A 22659-nucleotide genomic window follows, 5' to 3' on the forward strand; every position below is an offset into this window, starting at 1 on the left:
TCTGTGGATGCAAACCTTGCAGATCAGCATCCTGGGGTCTAAGCAGGGTAAAGAATAGAGCACACAAAGGAAGGGCCACATGGCCAATATCTAGACCAACAAATACAATTTTATAATCATTTCCACAAATAGGAAAAATGATTGCTCTAGTGATCTACCATTGTGGATTAAGAGTTCCAACATGTTTTCTGTTTCCAGAAACTATAGGAACCAGAAACTGCAAAACTAGCCTATTGGCTCCCATTCAGCCATAACTCTAAATCTATTCTAATTCTCTGAAGACAGCAACTTTGTTCTTGAACACCATTTTATTTGGGGTTTTGTTCATCTCCTATTTTCCTCAAAGAGAAATCTGAGTAAGATGGAGACCAGATTGTCACCGAAGCCATTCCATTTATGAAATAAGGCGCCTAAAGGCCTTTGCATCCAAGATGGAATAACTAAGAAAGAAAAATGACATAGGATTAAAAACTTTAAGTGATGTTTATCTGATTATAATATAGATGAAATAACTATCCTCTACCTTCATAAGCGAGTGAGTTGCCTCTCTTTAGCCCAATCTTGGACATCTGCTTTTCCAAATATGAGGTAGAAGAGTAGTCCTGATATGTTAATGGCAAATGCCAACAAAAAGACATTCCTCCATCCATATACAGGGTCCTGGGGACACAAAACCTCACATAAATATCATCCCCTTTCATCCTTTTCTCTATGAAACTCATATTAATCATTCAGAAGACAACAATCACCGGTGAGTTTCTATTTAGAAGCTAATTTACTGAAAGTGACTTGATAGTTGGATGGAAAGAAGAATTTTGAATATTCCTGATAAAAGGAATTTAGGGACCTTTGCATTTCACCTACAGAATTACATTTATCACTATGCCATACATACATTTTCTCTTTGTTCAAATGTTGACTATGTGGAATATGTTAAGGATGTTTTTAAGATTCTTCTTGGGTTGCAATGATATGGTGGAAAGATTCTGGGCTTTGGAGTTAGACAAGTCCAAGTTAGAAGATTGTGATTTTATGTTCTCTTTTGGAAAGACTTTCAAATTAATCAATAGAAAATGAGAAACAATAACATGCTACTCTCATAACTGGTGTGAGAATCAATTAGATGAGATTATTATCTATAAAGTAACTGTAATAATGCCTTGTATATGTACGTATGTGTGTGTGTGTGTGTGTGTGTGTGTCTGTGCATCTATGCACAGAATCATCATCTGACAATATCCACATTACTGTGTGATTTTCAGTTTCAAAGAATGAGTATTCCCAGTGGATCATTAGAATTAAAGATTGAATTAATTCATTCTGGCTTCCAAATGAGTAAAGATTGAGGTCTTGAAAGTAGTTATTCTGTATTGCCAGATTGATCTTCCTGATAGAGTGAACCACCATTTAATATCAGTTTTCAAAATGTGAATATATTCTTTTTCTATTACCTTTATGAATGAATTTGGAAAAATATTTTTAAGAGTCCTTCTTAACAAGAAAACTCTACCTGACTGAGGAGAAATCCACAGACAGTGGGTGACAGGATAGCTGCTACTTGTGCAAATCCCCTTGAGGCTCCCGTGAGAAAACTGGAATATCTGTGGATAACAGGAATAATCTAATTGAGATCCAGAGATGCCTGACAGGATCCTTCGGCCTGCGCTGTAGGTGTGAATGCATCACGTAGTTATATCACAAAAGATTTGCCCTGAATATATTCAATGAGAAGCACGAAGACAAATTGAAACTGCCCCTCACCCCCTCACACACACACACATCTGAAAAACGGCCAGAGATCCATCTGTGACCCCTACCCATATTTTATTTTTTGGCAAATAATTTTGAAAAATAATTTTGGGTTTCCCAAAAAGCTACAGGCTAAATCTTTTTTCAGAAAATGTGAAAATAAGAGTGGAAGTTATAGTCTTACCTTGGAGCGATATCTAAGGCATTGATATAAATCCCTGCCTGACAAAAAGGACATAGTCCACCAGCGATTGTCAGAAGGGTCATTGTCGTGATATAGTTGGAGGTGATGTAGGGCATGCTTACAAGAAATGCTGAAGGAGGGAGGATTCCTAAGAAAGGACAGAAACAGAAATGATGAGATACACCATTGCTGTTGTATTCTTTGTGAATTATCTGATCCTTTGGCCCTGTTCTTACCTAGAACTGTGACAAGTTTCCTCACTGTAACAAGCCTAAAATTCTTGGTCAGAAGGAAATCTGCCAGTTGGCCTCCCAGGACACCAATGATCCAGGCAGCAAAAAAAGGAAGGGCAGACAGGAACCCATTCTTTGGGGGGAAAATTGAGTAAACCATCATAACAACCACAACTTTTATTGATAGACCACTGATAATCATCCTGATGATCCTGAAATCATACTGACTTAAGAAAATCAGTAGCCTCTTCAGTCATATCTTCAGAAAAAGTATGACATGAGCACTACACATTTGATTATTTCTTGGTAAGAAAAGATCATTTTTCCTAGATGAGATGATTTGTGAAGACAGAGCAGTGGGTGAGTCATGCAAATGGGAGAAAGGGATGGAAGGAAATATACTCACATCTCTGATGTTAACATTGAATATAGAGCTGATATAAGTTGGAGTGTATGCAGTAATTGTGTTAGTGAACCACTGATGGCAGAACCCACACAGGCACATGGACCAAAAAGGTAGCGATCTGAGTATGGCTTTGACAGGAAGAGACGGTTTAGAAGAGCTGACCTGAAAACAAAGTCACTGGTCAGAACAGTAAAACCTGAGACATGTTCACACATTTCTTTGTTTCCCTGAGAAATCTAAATGCTGACAGAATATAGTTGGAGAGGGCTATTCCTATGTGTACCTGTTGGGTCACCGAGGATATGATATATTCTTTTTCTATGGTGCTTATCCATGGGTGAGATTCAGGCTCATCATAAACAAAAACAAGCCAAAGAATGCAGCACACACAGCCAACGCCTCCTGCAAGAAGAAAGTAAAGTTGGCAGCTGAATTGAATTCTTTCCGTCATGTGATTTTCTTTTATATTATGACATTTTCTAGTGAACGTTCTTACTCATTAAAAAAGTCACATGAATAGCACAGCTTTCTAGATTCCCCCTCCTTTACATTTCTCATTTGTGTTTGTAGAAATCACAGGTCTTAGGACTGGACAATACCTGGTATCTCAACCTTTTAAATATTACTAAAGGAAAGTTATTTGTCTGCTCACAACACTTCTGATACCAAATGTGTGCGTTTTTCACACAAAGCAACTCTCTGTTTTCTGTGGACATCAACGCGGTATCCTACAATCTAGCTCAATTCTGACATGGACTACCCTGAGCTAGCACAGACTCTACAGGAGAAGGGTTCAGTCCAACAAGACTATACCCCCCGCCACAGTGAAATGCTAGTGGAAAGTAGTGGGTCCCTAGGTTCCACACATGTCTGTCTTTCTAACACTACCAGGGGGCAGGACTACAAAGACTACTAAAATCCATCACTGTCACAGGAGAGTCCATCATCTACTGGAGGAGACAGTTGTGTACTACATTGTACTAAGTATGATATGAATCAGCTGGAAGTGAATTATGAACAAGACACTTGAGAGCATAAAGAAAAAGATCACTTAAAATGACTAAGGGAAAGAAAGTCATCACAGGAGAGTGAATCATAAAGGATGCAGGATATCAATAGGAGGAAAAGCAGGGAATATTCTCATTCCCACAGGCAGAGGGAGCTGTGTGAATAAAAGCTGTAAGGGCCATCAATGCAGATAGATGTAGTTCTGACAAGAGAAAACATTGTAGTACTTTTGGAGACCATTAATGTGTAGGATCAGAAGGAATGTTAAAGAAATTAGGTTAAGAAAAAAAACAATATATCCCACAACATATGAGTGAAATCATACAATGTTTGTCTTTCTCCTTCTACTTATCTTACTAAGCATAATACCCTCTAGGTCCATCCAAGTTGTAGATGGCAGGATTTCATCTTTTCTATGGCTGAGTAGTATTCCATTGTGAATATATATGTCACATCTTCTTTATCCAATCACTCATATGTGGTACATAAAAAAAAAAAAACCAAAAAAACGATGCTAGAGACACTGCAGGATCCATGGAACCAAAATGACTCTGCCTCTTCCTTCAAGGACCTCACTAACCATAATGGGAGACAGGCTGTAAACAAATGTATACAAACTGGTGTTCAAAGTGAATTATAAAAGCTAGTGAAGTATATATGGTAAAGAAAATTGTTTCTCTAATTCCAAAGGCAAATAAGGACATCACACAAGTCTATACACCAATATCCCTGATAAACACAGATGCAAAAAACATCAACAAAATCTTAACAAACCAAATTCAACAATACATTAAAAGAATCATACAACATGACCAAATGGGATTCATTCCAGGATTGCAGGAATGGTCCAACATATACATATCAACCATTGTAACGCATCACATCAACAAGAGATGCAAAGAGGGCATTTGACAAGAGTCTGTCATCCTTTGTGATAAAAACTCTCAATTAAATGGGGATTAGAAATAACCTATCTCAACATGATAAAGCCCATATATGACAAACACACAGCTAACATCATATTCACTGGTTAAAAAAGGGGGGGGGAAGCTTTTCCTCTAACATTAGGTACAAGACAAGGATGTCCACTTTTACTACTACTACTCAGTGTAGTATTGAAAGTACTAGCTACAGCAATTAGGCAAGAAAAAAATAAAAGGAAACCAAGTTGGGAAAGAAGTGATACTATCACTATTTATAAACAACATGACAATATACAGAGAAAAGTCTAAAGACACCACTATTTCTTGAGTTCTAACAGTTAAATGGAAGATTCTTGAGCAAATGTTGGGGTTGGCAAAATTTTTCAGTTGGCAGAAATGTTTAGTGTTTTCTCCCCTTAGGCAAATGGAACTTTACCTGTGACCCCTTGTTGCTGTGATTTTTCTGAGACAAAACCCACAGCAACCGTAATCTCTCTTCATTTCTTTCTTCCATCTCTCACAAATCACTGGTCTGCAGGTCTGTCTTGGGTTGCCTGTAAAGGCAGTAAGGTTTTCCCAGCCACGTTGTGTGAATAATGTATCGTAGGTAAGACGGCTTCCAGATTCTCTGATGGTGTAAGTTGACTGTGCCCTATAATATTATGTTAAAATATTTTGCTTTTCTAGGACCTTTCTTTCTTTGCTCATTTCTTCCAGAAAACTACATGAAGACAGACATGCTAAAGAATCTTCCTGAATATGAAAACCTGGGAATAAGAGACCTACCAAAGATGTAGAAGACAAAAGGCCACCCAAGGGCTTGACTGATGACACCACCCAAAAGGATGGCAATGGAGGTTCCCAGCGGCATTCCTGCAAAGAAATGGAGGGTAAGATGTGGGGCTCTTTACACTTACATAATGACAGATGACCTGGTACAGAACAGTAATTGCCAAACCATAGAGAAGAGCATATTAGAGTGTGGGAACTTTGGATTTCTGATTTAGTTCATCTGTTCTCCTAAGACCTATTTTCTCTTGCAGATGCCTAGTTCCCCATTGCAGATGACAGTCATGTTTCCTTTCATGCTATTTGAGTTTTTAATTACATGTCATATCATATATGCCTATCTTAAAATATCACAGTGATAAGCGTATAATATATGCTTATTTTAAAAATTAATTATCAAAAATTTCCTCTCGCGGCCTCCCTGGTGGCACAGCAGGTTGAGCACAATGCTGTGAAGCTGTCCAAAGCCTCTGCAGTCCAGATTTGATTCCCAGCCGGCCAGGGAGATTCCCACACAGCATGGCAGATCTCTCCTGTAGTGCTCGCTGCCCCCCACAGCAGTGTATTTAAGTCATCTGCCTGTTCTGCTCCCCAGTCTGCCTCTGGTAAATCCTCACACCCTCCCGCGCCTCTGGCCTGTATCCCAGCTCTTGTATAAAAATAAATAAATCTTTAAAAAAAAATTTCCTCTCACCTGACCTGCTAATCCAGTTCTACTTTTTGCTCTAATTTTAACCATTAGCAACAATGTATTATTTGATAAATAATTGTATACACTTTCTCTCTACATATACATAATATAGATTTACAGATACATTCATCTCTTTGTGCATGCATTTATGTAATATATGGAAAGAAAACTTCACTAATAACACTCTTTATTTCCAGAGTTTCACAAATTACTCACATTTATAACAGGACACTTTTCCTTTTTATATCTTTGCCCAACTTAGACTGTTATGGATTTTAGTTTCCAGATAAACATTAACATCGACTCATCAAATTATATATGTATGTATGTATGTGTGTATGTGACTTCCATTTTTCATTTAACAATTGATCTTATTTTTCCATGTCACTGTAGATTCTACCTAGTTTTATTGCTCTTTCTGAACATTGACGATCAGCATTTCTAAACATAAACAATTTATTTCCGTAGAATAGAATATCAGAAGTAGCTTTGCTAGATCAGACTGTATTTTCATTTTGTATTTTACTCCAGTTATATATTTATACACATATATACACATATATACATATATATGAATACATATATATGAATACATATATATGTATATATAAGTGCATGTGTGTGCATTTATGTATTTCTTTTATTGAGGTAGTTTTGTTTGTATTTTGAAATTACAGGCTCCCTCTTGTGGTGATATTATCATAGTGCTCCCACTGACTATAATATTTTTAATGTTGATAGATACTGCTGAAGTAACTTGCTAAAAGGTTGTACAAATTAAACTTTCAACGCATATTGTTTTTTCAAACCCTCATTTCTCTGACAACAAATACCTCTTCAACATTTCTAAAAATAGCTTAATTTATGGATTTGAAGAATCCCTAGCACACTTGATATCCATAAATGACCTGGAAAGTTATCCTTTTCTTATCCAGCACCCACATTGGCAAACCAACTGTTTATTCATCATACTCTTTCCACTGTTCATTCTTCCCACATGTGATCTAGACTTTCTCCTCCAGCTCACTGTCCAGGCAGATGATTATAAGAAATCAGTTCTCAATACAACTGAGTATAATTCAAAAGATTAAGTTGGATCCATATGTCAAACTGAATACTAGTATAAATTCCAATATGCCAGAAATTTAAATATGAAAAGTATAACCATACAAGTTCAAGGAAAAACGTGGATAGATGTTTTTATAACCTTTCCATGTATAACTCAAAATCATGAAAGCATAAAGGAACAATCAAATTGACTACATAAAAATATATATTTTTTGAAAAGTCCTCACACAAATGATAACTTGGGGAAAAATAACTGAATCTCATGTCACAGACCAAGACTCCATCTCCCTAATTTATAAATAAAATGAACAGAAGACAAAGAATCATGCAATAAAAAAATTTTCAAATAAACCAGTATAAGAATGTTGGATTGTAGGGGCCTCCCTGGTGGTGCAGGGGTTAAGATGCAACCTATGAAGCTGTCTGCAGCCTCTGCAGCACGAGTTTGATCACCGGCCAGGGAGCTACCCACATGGTGCAGCAGACCTCTCTTGACTCACCCGCTGCTCCCCTCAGCAGTGTATTTCAGTCAGCCTGCCTGTTCTGCTCCCCACTATATCTCTGGTGAATCCTTTCACCCCCAACACATCTGGCCTGTACCCCAGCTTTTGTATGCATAAATAAATCTTTAAAAAAAAAAATGTTGGATTGTAGTATACTTATTTCAATCACATGTTTTTACCTGATAAAGCAATGGTGCAAAGTCGACTCCGCTCATGTGGAGGCCCCCATTTCTCCCAAAGTGCAAACTGACCCCCAACTGCTGACCCCTAAAATAAAAATACAATTCTTGATAAATAAAGAAATTGTGGCATATAAAATTCATATACAATCCATATATATATAAACCATCTGGCTACCTGGCTTATGCCCTGGACTACTCGTGTTGTAATGAGGAAAACTAGTCCAAGGTCAGCTGCTAGAGGGGTGAAGAGAGTGAGAAGTGAGGATCCAAACAGAGAAAATGCAACCACTTTCTTTGTTCCTATTCTTCCAGCCAGGTATCCACTGGGAGCCAATGTCAGAATCATGCCATAGTTGATAGAAGCAAAGAGGATACCCTGGATTTGAGGGCTCCAGTCATACACAGATACCTTAAGGAACAGAATACTGGAGTAAGTCACTTACAGGAAACTCATAAAAAAAAGACTCTTTAAATCTTCCCCTTGCTTTCAAATCACACATCTCCCAATTAAAACTTTTCACTTATAATGGCAGAAATATAACTAGCCAAAGAAACAGCAAAAACATGAGCACAACTGAAATCTTGCATTGCTTACCCTCATAGGAAGAGACTTTAGGGTATTATTTAGGCCATCCAATGAGTCAACAGGAAGTCTTTTAGCAGAACCATTAAAGTGGGGCCGATGGCCTGTATTGTTGACCATGGTTACCATGGTGATGTTCATGATAACACCTTGTGCCCTCCATATGAAATTGCAGAGATGTATGATGAATGCCATTCCATAGCGAGTGGAACATAAGATTGGCACTGGAAAGGTGACATTACATTAATGCTTTCTTTATGGAGCCATCAGTTGTTTTCACAAGTTATAATACAGATATGCCCATCTGATGATTTAAAGGACATTTTTACTGACTTCAGGAAAGGGAGGTACAGAAGGCGAAAATCACTTAGGTTGAGCCAAAGGATTTTGTAAGCCCTGTCTTGCACTGGGGCATAATGCCCTTCTGGTTACTTTTTCTCTCCTATTTTTAGGTTATTGCATTCTATAGTTGACAAAATTACTCACAAGGAAACATATATATAGGCATGTAATATTATATCAAAAGTAAATATATATAAGAAACGTGCACATATTTAAATCATCTGATTTATATATTATGTATGTACTATATTATTATAACTTACATATAAAATATATACACATATATAATGTAACTTAAATGTTAAAGGAGTTAGTTGTTCATTGGTGCAAATGATGATCCTTCTCTGAATCTTCAGGTATTGAGGACAACGCTTCATTTATGTGAACTTAAACCTCCAGCAAGATTTTCTCAGAAGAATGATTGATAACCACAAACAATTCAGTGAAAAAGAGAGGAAGAAGAATGAGCACAGCATTCAAGTAATCTGTCTTTGTATTTCCAAGAAAGGTGGTTATTGCCAGGAAGAAGTTATTGCAATATCCAGAAGAGAAGCAAAGAAACTTGAAGTAGGGTGTAGCAGTAGGGGAGTGAAGATGTGATCAGATTCCATATAAACTCCAGCACAGGAGCATCACTAAGTTGGGGTTTCAATTTTATAGGGCAGAGAGGGGATGGGAGAGGTTCTTGTTCTAACAAGCTAAAAGAATGGAGTTGCTGTTCATTAAATAAGGAAGTTCCGTGGAAGGAACAGAATTTGGGGGAGTGGAATGATAAGAACTTAAAGTGGATAGTTAAGATGGAGTGCATTTTGGAGACCCAGAGAAGGTGTTGAGAATGCTGTTGAATATACAAGTATAGAGTTTAGAAAAGAGGCAGGGTTTGAGGCATACCATTGGAAGTTAATGACCTACAGATCATACTTGAAGCCATTATATATGGGAAACAAGAATAAATAGAGAAGACAATGGAACTCTTCAGTCTTTAGAGTTTAAATGAATGGGAAGGAGCTAGCAAGGAAAGCTAAAAAAGAGGGTTAGCGGGCTAGGAAGGAAACCAGAAGAGTATGGTGTCTAGGAAGTCAGGGTGTCAGATGCTCCTGAGAGGTCATATAATGTGATGGGTGAGAGTCAATTCATTTAATCATTACAAAAATCCTACAAGGCAGCTACTACTGTTATCTCATTTTATAGATTAGGAAAACACAGTGCAGAGAGAAGAGCTCAGAGTGTTAAGATGCCTATGTTCCTATCCATTGTACTGCATGTATATGGGGGGTGTTTATTTTGTTCCAGGTGACTCCATGAGACCACATTTGCTACCCAAGTACACTCATCTGTGGTAGGGGATAGGAGGACAACACCTTGACTCATCAACAAGTACTCAAAGCTTTGAAAGAGGCACCTTGAGATTAACAAAGAGGCTGAAGAGGCTTTCGCTCAAGGCCACATTGCTTTCTTCAAAAATAAACAAATAAATAAACCCATATTGTTTTCTTTTTAAATGGAGCACACTTAAAAGAAGTGTAGTGAATGAGAGGCCTGGGAGGGAAGAATTTGGGAGAAACCTGGGGATATATTGTAATTAGAGAGAGGAGCTCAAATATAACATCTTTGTAAAGGTTTTCCCTTCTGATTCAGGGTTGGGTGGTGACTGTATCAATTCAATCAACTAGTTATCTTTGGGTTCCTGGGCCTCTGATTTCCCTAAGTTGACTTGAGCTCTCAGAGGCCAAAGTTTACTAAAAGCAAGTATTAGCAAACCAAGAAGCTAATGTCACACAAATGAGTAGGGCAAAAATGAGTAGGGTGAGCACCTGTCTTAGTGAGGTTGTTGAATGATGAACTAGAGGATGTATTTTTAAAGACTTAACCTCATGCTTGCTGGATATTATGTTCCCCACAGGTTAGTATAGGTGTTTTTAAAAGTTATTTGTGCCCTGTATCTATTCTGAATGAATTGTTCCAGTCATGTCTACTTTACGAGGTTGGTGCCAATGCTGTTAAATATTCTCACTGACCCCAAGCTACGTAAGAATGTGGGAGTGTGTTTGTGAATTAATAAATGTCCTGAAGGCATAATATTTAACCACTTAAAGAGAGCATTGATTGACACTGTGAGTCATCAACTTTTGAAACTGGAAAGTAAAATTGAGATATTCAACACTATTCTAGTCAAAGTCCAGGAGCTTTTTTTAACCTGATGTAACAAACAGATCCTAAGGTGATCCCCAGTGATTAACAACATATTGCACTTACACATTTGTGTGATTCCCTCTCTTTGTGCAGGGAAAGGACCTATGAGTTGCTTCTAACCAGCAAAGAAGATGTCTCTCTCATAATTACATTTTTTTTTAAAGATTTATTTATGCATACAAGAGCTGGGGTATAGGCCAGAGATGTGGGGGGTGAAAGGATTCACCAGAGACAGAGTGGGGAACAGAACAGGCAGACTGACGGAAGTACACTGCTGAGGGGAGCAGCGGGCGAGACAGGAGAGGTCTGCTGCGCCATATGGGTTTCTTCCTGGCCGGCCGGGGATCGAACTTGTGCTGCAGAGGCTGCGGATTGCTTCATAGTGTGGTGCTTAACCCCTTGCGCCACCAGGGAGGCCCTCTCATAATTACATTTTGTTACATGTGACACCATCTAAGCAAACTGAAGCTAGGCACTGTTCTTGTAGGTTTAATGAAATAAGCAGAAAGTTGGAGAGTCTCACATAGTGAGAACTGTGTGTAGCTAACATCCAGACCCCTTGGCTGTATATCTGTAAGGAAACCTAATTTCACCAACAACCTAAGTGAGCTTGGAATGAGTTTCTTCCTGAGTCTAGCCACAAATGAAAATACAGTTACAAGATGTAACTGCAGCCTTGTCAGGCCCAGAAAAGAAAAACCAGGTAAGCCAAAGTATGTGTAGATGTGTGCATACATATATAAAATAGTCGATTAACAAAACAGAACTCCGCAACTTAAATATCCTATCACAATAGGATTCTTCAGGCAAATAACATTTTAGCTAGTACATATTTTGGAATAATATTATGTATCCTTTAAGAATAATGGTTTAGGGCCTCCCCAGTGGAGCAGCTGGTTGAGCGCAGCACTGTAAAGCTGTCTGCAGCCTCTGCGGCCCCGGTTCGATTCCCACATGGCGCGGCAGATCCTCCTTGTCTCGCCTGCTGCTCCCCTCAGCAGTGTATTTCAGTCAGTCTGCCTGTTCTGCTCCCTGCTCTGTCTCTGGTGGATTCTCTCACTCTCCTACGCTTCTGGCCTGTACCCCAGTGCTTGTATAAATAAATAAATCTTAAAAAAAAAAAAAAAAAGACAGGGCCTCCCCGGTGGTGCAGCGGTTGAGCGCTGGGTTGTGAAGCTGCCCGCAGCCTATGCAGTGCCAGTTGGATCCCCGGCCGCCGGGGTAGGGTCCCACATGGTGCGCAGACCTCTCCTGCTGCCCGCTGCTCCCCTCAGCAGTGTATTTCGTCACTCTGCCTGCTCTGCTCTCCCCTCTGGCTCTGGTGAATTCTCTCACCTTCCCGCGTTTCTGACTGTACCCAGTGCTTGTATAAATAAATAAATAAATCTTTAAAAAAAAAAAAGACAGAGAGAGAACAATGGTTGTACCATAAAGCAATATGGAAAATATGGGTGGTCGTATTAAATTTTTCTTTACCTAATTAAATAATGCAAATATATAAAATATTAAATTGAGACAACTTGGTAGCAATTATCATAAATACAAATACATATGAACAAACATTAAAATAAAATCCTTTTAGAATATTGGTATTTGTTCACCATGGAATATTACTCAGCATTCAAAAAAGATAAACACATGCAATTTGCAGCAACATGGATGGCGCTGGAAGGGATCATGCTCAGCGAAATAAGCCAAAAAGAAAAGGAAAAATACCGGATGGTCTCACTCATAGCAGGAATCTAGAAAACTTAAATAAGGGACCAGGAAAATGAATATCTATAAGAAAATGAAAATCATAATCAACAAACAACTATGAACCAGAGACACTTTATGAGGGGAGGGGGGTGAGGGGGAGGGACTGGGGTCAAAATAAAGGGGTTGCAATTGTTTGGGGAATATAAAAATAAAAAAATTAAAATAAATAAATAAATAAATCTTTAAAAAAATTAAATAAATAAATAAATAAATAAGGATCATCCAAAAAAAAAAGAATATTGGTATTTGTTGCCCTCCTATGTTTGCAAAATGTACATTTATTTTACTTGATATTTTAAAAGAACTGAACAAATTACAAGATATAAATTCATTTCTTTGTATTACAACGTTGTAGATAAAGAATAACCATAAATCCTAAAAAGAGTTTAGGTTGCGTTTACCTTTTCTGAGCTTCTTCTCTGTTTGTTTATCTTGGGAGAATTTACTGTTATCTGCTGTGGGTTTCAACTCTGTAACGGAGGCCATAGTGTTCTTCTCTCCTGATGACTGGCTTTCACCTACAAGGGAGATATGTAATCCACAGATGCCAGCCAAGAGAAAGAGACTCCTTTGGAACATTTAAACAGAGGGTACCAAGCAAGCAAAGGCTGGGCCATTTCATCAGGATGGGGTACAGAGGGGATCATTTGTCCCTCTTGGTGTAATGCAACAGGTATACTGTACCTGGGGTCTAGAACTGTTTGTATTTAGGATCTAGAGTGCTCACTGTGTACACTTCAAGAGTGCTGGTTTTCAGAGACATCCTGCAGGGGAGGAGGAGGGAGAGCAATCAGAGGGGGAGGGGAGGAGCACAGGGGACTGTGGTGATGGTGCACGGGTGCATTAGTGAAGGAAATTCTATGAGAACTACACCTGGGGGCAGGGAAGCAAATATTGCTTAAAAAGGAACAATGATGTACAAAATAAATAATTTTTTTTAAAAAAAGAGTGCTGGTTTTGGAACTAGGCATCTGCAAGTTCAATTGCAGGCTATGATTTAGCTAATGTGCCCAAACCACTAGTAGCAAAGGTGTCTCAGTTTCCCATGTGTTGCTGACAGAAATAATCACAGCAGCAGCAGCACCTTTAGCAAGGATTGTAAGGATTCGCGATTGCTCATGCCTAGCAAGTGCTTGATGTCACCATCTTTGGAAATCTCACAGTTAGGGGTCAGCTCAGAGCTGTGCTTTACTGGACCCTCTACTGCACATGAGACCTGGCTTCTGCAGTCCCAGTGATTCCCATCCTGCTTCCCTGCTGGACCCACTGTGAGTGTTGCTGATGCATGTGTCACTAGTAACTGGGAACGAAGTTTGCATAATGAGATGATAAATTTCTAATCCTACATTGATTTTGGCCATGAGGGTGTTTCTACAGAGTTCCACATATTTTTGCATATTAGGACTTAAAAACAATCTTTACTGCTTGCAATACTAGTATCTTAAATACTCCAGGGGATTTTTGTGTGGTACTGTGTGTAGGATTAGAATATTTGTGCAATATTTAGTGCTCAATTTACTAAATGTATAAAATTTCTTCAAGAAAATTTTTCAAAATATATAACTACTTATATCACGAGTAAATCAAGGCTGTTGGCTTAATAAACAAGGTTGGGGTAAACTTTTAAATATTGGCGCTTGACTAAATCTGGTAGAATGCAATTGTTGCAAACTGAGGTAAGATTTCTTAACATCTCTTTATTCTTAGAGGTTTCATTATTCTGAGATGTTTTTTCCGGAGGGCCGAGGGCTCACCTCCGGGCAGTGGGCTGCCCATTAGAACATACAGTGGCATTCTCTCCAGCTCTTTGCTGCTTTTTTATTTTCACAACAGTGTATGGTGACAGAGATTTCCGGGTCCTTTTTTGTTCTTAGATACTGCTTTTCCTCAACCACCTGCCGTACTCCTAGGATCCAGAATCATTCATTCTTTATATACATGAACTTTACAAGTAGACATAAAAAAAGACAAAGGGACACATGTCTGTCTATTCCCACTTACCTGTCCAAGTTTACTTTTAAAATATCCCTAAATACCATTCTTGTTTTTTTACGTTCCAACTATTATATTAGTATTTCTCACATGAATGTCTCCTAAATCACATTATGGAAACACGATTTAAAGGTGAGTCCATATACAACTACACAATTTAGATTGCAACTTTCTTTTTATGTTAAAATTATCCTACTGGGTTGCAGGTTATGTTCAGAGTGTGGCCTTTGGATACCTCCTCCTATTTCTAGTTATATTTTCCTTAAACCGCTTATTGAGGTATGACTGACATATAGTGAACTATGATGATTACTCCCTAAAAGTTTTCTCCTATCTTTTTATAATCCTTCCCTGTGGCATCTCCCGCCCCTCCCCCATTTGTTTTGCTCTTCTTCCTTGGCAACCAATGATCTGCTTTCTTCTGATATAGATTATCTTGAATTTTCTAAAATGTTTATTATAGAAATGGAATTATATAAGGTGCACTCACTTATTTTTCCTGGTTATTTCACTCAGCTTAATTCTTTTAAGACTCATCTATAGTATGTAAATCAATAGTTCATTTTTTTTATATTTCCGAGTTACATTTCATTACACGGTTATAACAGTTTAATTATCCATTCACTTCTTGATAAAACAATTACATTGTTTGTAGTCGCCATTAAAATAAGCTCCTGTGAAGAGTCTTACACAGGTCTTGGTTTAGACATGTGCTTTCATTTCTTTTAGATAAATACCTAGCAGTGGAATGACTGGGTCATTTTACAAGTAAATGTTTAACTTTTTTCAGATAATGGTAAACTTTTTCCAAAGTAGTTGTACCATTTTAGATTTCCATTAATAGAGTATGTTCTGGATTGTCCACATACTCAACAATTTAGTGTGGTCAGTCTTTTTAATTTTCAATATTTTAAGAGATGTAGAGTAATATCTTTCTGTGGTTTTAATATTCACCTAACAAAGTTGAGAGTGTTTTCATGTTATTATTTGCTATTAACATATCTTCCTTAGAGAAGTGTTTCTTCCAATCTTGGTATTAAACTTTCTAATTCCATGGTGTAGGCAGGTCATTTTAAAATTTGATCTTTCATACTGAGGGAAATTGCCCTAATTCTAAACACAAAGACTATTTGAAAGATATTTTACCAAATGCCAGAGATGTGGCATCATGTTGTGCAACTTGGCAACGCTGAGCAGGAACATGTTGTTCCCAATAACAGCTTTTCCCCATGAGTGATAGTTAGTCCTCACTTCCATGTCCTGTTAATATGTCAGTCAATGTAAGTTAGTGGTAAGTTACATGGTAAAGGCTGTGACCCCTACTGTGGGGCTGTTTGGACAGGAACGTTCTGAATGTCACATTTCAGTTCTAAGTGAATATGAGATTATCCCCCAGTTAAGAGGAAGGTGAATTGCTCAGCTCTCTCACCTCTTCACAGAACACCAGATGCTGCTTCTTGTTCTTAGTTACATGATGGAAAGACTGGATGACTAGTCAAGAAGAATTGCTTAGTGCAATACTAATAGTCACTAACTTGGACTATGACTGCCTCAAATGAATACAGTTTCTGTAAATGGAATCTGTTGGCTTTAAAATTAGAAATATGGGCCTCCCCAGTGGCGCAGCGGTTGAGCGCTGGGTTGTGAAGCTGCCTGCAGCCTCTGCAGCGCCAGTTCAATCCTCAGCCGCTGGGCGAGGGTCCCACATGGCATGCAGACCTCTTTTGCCACGCCCACTGCTCCCCTCAGCAGTGTATTTTGTCCATCTAGCTGTTCTGCTCCACGCTCTGGCTCTGGTGAATTCTCTCACCCTCCTGCGCTTCTGACTGTACCCAGTGCTTTTATAAATAAAAATAAATAAATCTTCAAAAATAAAATAAAATAAAATTAGAAATATTCTCCCATTTAATTAATCGATAATTGGGATTAAGAAGTTGTTTTTACCTGACCCATAATATGAAAAAGTGAAAGCATATATATATATATATATGCATATATATATATATATATATATATATGATCTGGCAGGAAGAAATGGAGATAAATCTCAGTGGTCAAAATTTAATCCCTTAGCAGTTGGGTCTGAGTTCAGAAATAACGCCCACATTTGTATATAACCAAATTAGCAACCAAGAATGGATGCTTAAAACTGAGTCCCTTAACTATTGATGCTGGACAATTCCACTCCTAGGTATTTACCCAAATGACACAGAAACATCAATTCCAAAGAGCACCTGCACCCCTATGTTTATAGCAGCACTGTTTACAATAGCTAAGATTTGGAAACAACCCAAATGCCCAAAAATAGATGACTGGATCAAGAAGATGTGGTACATATATACCATGGAATATTACTCAGCATTCAAAAAAGATAAACACATGCAATTTGCAGCAACGTGGATGGCGCTGGAAGGGATCATGCTCAGCAAAATAAGCCAGAAAGAAAAAGAAAAATACCGGATGGTCTCACTCATAGCAGGAATCTAGAAAACTTAAATAAGGGACCAGGAAAATGAATAACTATAAGAAAGTAAAAATCAAACTCAACAAAAAACTATGAACCAGAGACACTTTTTGAGGGGTGGGGGGCAGGAGGGGAGGGATTGGGGTCAGAATGGGGGGGTTGCAATTGTATGGGGAATATAAAAATAAAATTTATTATTTAAAATAAAAAAAAAGAAACTTCAAAATAAATAAATAAATAAATTTGGGTCTTAAAAAAAAAACAACAAAAACTATTGGTGCTGGAATACATTCTTGGTTTCCCCTACCTTAGATGCTTTGATGAGGGTTACCTGGCATCTGACAGTTGCCTTATCCAAGAAATTCAAAACTTTCTGGATAGGAGAGTGGCTGGATTTTTGTAGAAGAAGGTTAAATGGAGATCCTAAAAAGAAATAAAACAATCTGAAAACAACTCAGGAATAGTAAGTTATATCACACAGCAAAATATAAAAATTGTTGAAGGCATAGAAGATGCTGAATGAGCCAAGAAAACAAGAGAACACCCCACATGGCTCCCTCAAAAAGGCAGAAGAGGATTAAGACTGTGGTATACTGAAGTCAGTTCATACAGACCCACAAAAGTTCTTCATTAAATTTTTAGGAATTTTGCAAGCTCATTTTTGAAAGAGCCACTATCAGCAACTAAATTATACAAATCCAGAATTAAATAAACTATACTTTTAAAATATGTTAACTATTTAAAGCTCATCACTTCATAATTATTTCTTTGCATTTTACTGTCATATATTCTCACATTCATTTATGTCCCTACATCTACACTCATATATATAAATACAGGCTGCTATGTATCTTAACTCTGCAGTCAGTGATGTCCTGTTGGAAGCTTTAATAGCCCCTCCAAAAAAGACAAAGCTAATGACATCCTGCACTTAAGAAATTTGTCATACAATATTGTATTAGAACTCTATTCCCTATTGATAATGTGTGCAGCTTTTTCTCTTAATTTGATATTAATGAAACATATATTTATAGTCAGATTTTTGTGGCCCTATAGTGATGTGGTAAGAAAACTTTAAAAACTCAGAGTGAATTTGTGAGAAATAGAAAAGTTCATGGACAATATTACTGGAAAATGGGGTATTTTAACTCAATGTTATTTTAAATGTAAAATAAGCACATTAGTATCAGAAAGTTGATGTAAATCCTCAAGTGGCATGGCAGATGTCACTGACATGAAGTTAATTTGAATAGTTCAAGCTTTTTTGTGGATTGTAATGTAGACTCAGACAATGTTCCAATGTCAATAACTCAAGCCCAAATTTGAGGCATTTGTGCTTTTTGAGGTTAAAAATAGCCAACATGAATTCACTGAATTTAGAGTTAAATACTCGATAACATGACTTTATATAGAATTTCTACCATATGGATACAGAGACATAAACCAACTCAAAAACATAAGTGGTGATAAAATGCAGTGAAAAATCATGAAGTGATGAACTTTATTAATTACTTTTTTTTAAGTATAGTTTACTTAATTCTAAATACAGAAAGCTAAAAAATAGAACTAGTGTAATTCATAGTGCTGAAGTTGAAAGTGGTTTCAGTTTAATGGACATAATTTGTGTGTGTGTGAGCAATAATTCTACAATAGATCATCAATAAGAGTTAATGAGTATATATATGGAAGAACTGGCAGATTGAATACAAATCCATGTGTGTTATGGTTGAATTTCAACCGCAGGTTGCCTAGACACAAGAGTTTTGAAAAAAAAGAAAAGAAAAAGGTAGAAATGGAAGGAAGAAAATTGTACACCTTACATATTAATACCTATGTTATACCTCATTAAAATTGAAGAAAAAAGAAAGTAGTCCATGAGATTCAATTGACTACATGCATAATTTATCATAAATAGTATCATATATTTTATTATTATTTTTAAATTGCAGAGCCTTGTATTAGTAGAATTATTTTAAACTATCATGTCTGTATATATATATTTCCCCCATGAAAATCCAGTTGTAAAATATTCACCAACATATCACCAGGTAAAGGAGAACCAACACACCTTTACCTTGAGCCTCCACCCTTAATGCAATCATCAATTAATAAATTCACATATTTATTTGGCTACCAACACTTAAAAATTCCTAGTGGACATTATAGCATTTGGCACTCTTGTTCCAGGAATGTCAGAGATAAACAATTTATAAAGAAGTATTTTTTTCTCAAGTAGCAAAGGCTCAGTTTCTGCATTGAAAGAATGAGTATGAAATCTATCTGGTGCCTGTGATTCAAGTTCATTTTATTTGCTATCCTGAGATACTCAGATCAAAGTCCTCTGCAACAGTAAGCATAGTGTGAGAATTAGTAGACCTTCCAACTTCCCATGGGGGTGGTGGTTCTCAATGAAATGAGCAATAATGAGTTTCCTCCTGTCATAGTTGCACAACTAAATTCCATAATTTTAAATGTCATTTATCACCATGACCCATAGATCCTTGTTTCAGAAAACAAGGATCCTTAATGTACCTATAGTTTATTGACATCTAAGGATTGATGCAATCTAATCAGTGTAAAATACAATATATACATTCATATACAAACATAATATTCATATACATATACACACATATGCACATGCACATATATATATACATTCATGGAAAATACAAACATATTTTATGCATTGTTTTAGATATCTATACAATAAGTCATCTCTTAATATCCTCAATAGGTTCTTGGAAACTGTGACTTTAAGCAAAACAACATAAAACAAAGACAATTTTACTATAGTGTTAATTAATAGAAAACGGATTTGAGAACCTGCAGAATATTTCTACTCAAAAATGATCAAATTTCTAAATAAATACCCCAAATACTTTTTTATATTTAATAACCATCCCTGTTCATCCATTCATTCACTTACTCATTTTAAAACACATTTACTCCAGTTCAGGGTCACAGGTAGACAAATCCTATCCTAGCAGCTCAGGATGCAAGGGGAGAGCCACGCTTGGACAGGATGCCTTTCCATTCTAGAGCGTACTCACATGTTTACACATATCACTCTGGCTGGGACAATTTAGACACACCAATGAACCCCATGTGCACATCTTTGGGAAGTGGAAGGAAAACAGAGGACCCATTGAACACCCACACAGACATGGGGAGGACCTGCTAACTCCACACAGGCAATATGGTGGGCCTGGAAATTAACTGGCTTTTTCTCATCAATATTATAAGGAAATGACATTGAACAAAGCAAAATTATTCATTTGATGACCAAGTGTGTAGGTATATATGTCTCTATATACATATGCATATATATGACATATATAACATATATATTATTTTCTCTATTGATTCAGAAAACTGCACAGATTGCCTTGGTCAGAGATAGCATATGGCATCCTGAGATGTTTCCGGTTCAAAGATGTTTTTGTAGGGAATCACACTGTGGATGTGCTTCCTGCAGAAACCATCAGGTTTACAGATGGGGGGTGTGCTATTAATAACATGTTCCCTACACATCATACGGTCACAAATACCACCAAAATTTGCAGCTTCAACATTCCCAACTTGAGAACTCACCGTGAATCCCTCCTCCCAACTGTCCCCAGCCCACCTACACTATTCTGCTGGCTCAAGTGAGGATTCCATGGCCTCATCTCTACACTCCTCTTGTACTCTCCAGCCATTTTCATTTGATTGTTGATTGTCTTGGTTCTTGACCCAGCATTCCTCTAGATGTTGTCATGGATTGGAGCCACCTCTAGTCCTGTCAAAGTCCTGGACCATAACTTTGATCTGATTGGGAAACTAAGGCAATAAACTCTATTACAAAGATGGGAGTCCTTAGGGCACTGAGAATAGCACAGTTGCTAAAGTGGATCTACTGAGCCCAGTACAACTTTCCTGGGGGTTGGGGACAGCAGCAACTCTTCATGTGAGAGATGGAGATGTGGTCACCAGTTTTCTCTATCTGGAGGTTGCATTCATCCTCCCACAACTACCCTGCAGCTTTTCCTGAATATCCCACCATCTTCTGGTCCAAAGTCACTCTCGGCACTATATGAGCTCCTGAATTAGACAGCTTATATCAACCCCAGATGGAGATATTATTGAACTTCTCCATCCATATGATCCAGTTGCTAAATGAAAGAACAGATTTTTGCCTACAAGCCCTCAAAATTCACCCCCAAAATTCAGCTTGTAAACTCCTCACCTCACATTTCTTGGAATTATTTTCCACAGTTGGCAAGATCTCCAGAGTGTATGGATGACCAGGCACAGAACCTCAGCTTCCTGCTTCTATGGCTCTTTTCTCTACTTCGTAAAGGAAATGGAGGCTTCACATTTTCACTCATTTTTTTTTATTAAGATGAGAAACCTGGGATTTTGCTAAAAATGGTCAATGGCTACACAGAAGGGTCCCTTAGAGATCTCTTATCAACACCAAGGTAAGCGACTTACCAGCTTCGTATGTGAGGAAAGACATCAATTTAACTGCTCTTCCTTCAGTTCTCTCCTTTCACCTTCTGGTCAGTGAACAGTTGAGACTTCTTTGCTAAGACTTGAGAAGTTAATCATTAATGCAATTCATCAAATGAGGTTGAATCGGAAGCTCTTCTGGCCAAGTGACCTGAGGGAAGTTTTCATAAGTGTGTCCCTGGCAACTGGGAATCTGAATCCTTTGTAGCTCTGCCTCCTTCTCTCGCTGGGGTGCCCTTCCCTAGCTGTTCCCTCAGGCACAGCTCCGCAACCTCAGATGTGTTCTCTAGGTCAGAAATCTGTGTGTGGTTTTGCTTTGCTTTGTCACGTCTTGAATACCTTTAGTTCTGTTGTGAAAAGGTGAAAAAAAAAGAGAAAGCAGTATGCAAACTGGTCCAACCACTATGGAAAGCTGTGTGGAGGTTTCTCAAACTACTAAAAATGGGGTTTCCATATGACCCAGCAATTCCATTCCCAGAATCTACCCAAAGGACACAAAAACATTAATTTGAAAGGACACCTGCACCCCTATGTTTATTGCAGCACTAGTTACAATAGGTAAGATATGGAAACAACCCAATGCCCAAAAATAGATGACTGGATCAAGAAAATACTAAAATATACACAATGGAATATTACTCAGCAATCAAAAAAGATAAACTCATGCCATTTGCAGCAATGTGGATGGAACTGTAAAGAATTATGCTCAATGAAATAAGCCAGAACAAAAAAGAAAAATAATGTATGGTTTCAATTATAGGAGGAATGTAGGGGAACCAAACAAGGGATCAGGGAAAAAATAATTATAATAAATTAAAAAAAATTAATAGGCAACTATAAATCAGAGACATTCTACAGGGGGAGAGAGAAGGATCAAAACAGGGGAGGAAAGAGCATAGGGACTATGGTGATGGTTCACAGGGGAATTGGTGGTGGGAATTTTACAGGGACTATACCTGAGAGAAGAAGGCATACATTGTGCAAAAAGGAAGAATGATATAAAATATATATATAAAATTAAGAAAAAAAGAAATTGAGTACTGTTTTCTTCCTTACTATTGTGTTTTCTTCGTGTAAGTTTAATTTTTATTATTGAA

The 22659-nt window shown here is 37.5% G+C and overlaps 1 protein-coding gene across 2 annotated transcripts; it reads right to left on the bottom strand.

Annotated features, from left to right (window-relative positions):
• Window positions 1-243: 243 nt before the first annotated feature.
• SLC17A3 (solute carrier family 17 member 3) lies at window positions 244-21586 on the bottom strand. 2 transcript variants are annotated; one of them, XM_037518953.1, is made up of 14 exons: window positions 21545-21586; window positions 17376-17491; window positions 13014-13130; window positions 8332-8543; window positions 7912-8145; window positions 7734-7821; window positions 5290-5376; window positions 2856-2974; window positions 2573-2734; window positions 2170-2299; window positions 1934-2081; window positions 1511-1601; window positions 524-660; window positions 244-440 (listed from the first exon to the last, which is right to left on the bottom strand). In XM_037518953.1, exons 3-13 carry the CDS (start codon window positions 13096-13098, stop codon window positions 526-528), a joined length of 1491 nt encoding a protein of 496 aa, XP_037374850.1. In that variant the 5' UTR covers window positions 13099-13130; window positions 17376-17491; window positions 21545-21586; the 3' UTR covers window positions 244-440; window positions 524-525. The 2 variants fall into 2 exon arrangements, with proteins under 2 accessions (XP_037374850.1, XP_054554336.1); XM_054698361.1 differs by lacking the exon at window positions 244-440 and having other exon boundaries at window positions 511-660.
• Between the last annotated feature and the right edge of the window lie 1073 nt (window positions 21587-22659).

Source organism: Talpa occidentalis, unplaced genomic scaffold, assembly GCF_014898055.3.
Source record: "Talpa occidentalis isolate TD23 unplaced genomic scaffold, MPIMG_talOcc4v2.1 talOcc4.2, whole genome shotgun sequence".
In the NCBI taxonomy this organism is placed as follows: Eukaryota; Metazoa; Chordata; class Mammalia; order Eulipotyphla; family Talpidae; genus Talpa; species Talpa occidentalis.

Coding starts and splice junctions, on each gene's coding strand:
- SLC17A3 (XM_037518953.1), bottom strand. CDS start 13,098: ATGGCCTCCGTTACAGAGTTGAAACCCACAGCAGATAACAGTAAATTC. Junction 8,146..8,331: donor TAAAGTCTCTTCCTATGAGG/GTAAGCAATGCA, acceptor CTGTTCCTTAAG/GTATCTGTGTATGACTGGAG. Junction 7,822..7,911: donor TAGTCCAGGGCATAAGCCAG/GTAGCCAGATGG, acceptor TTTTTATTTTAG/GGGTCAGCAGTTGGGGGTCA.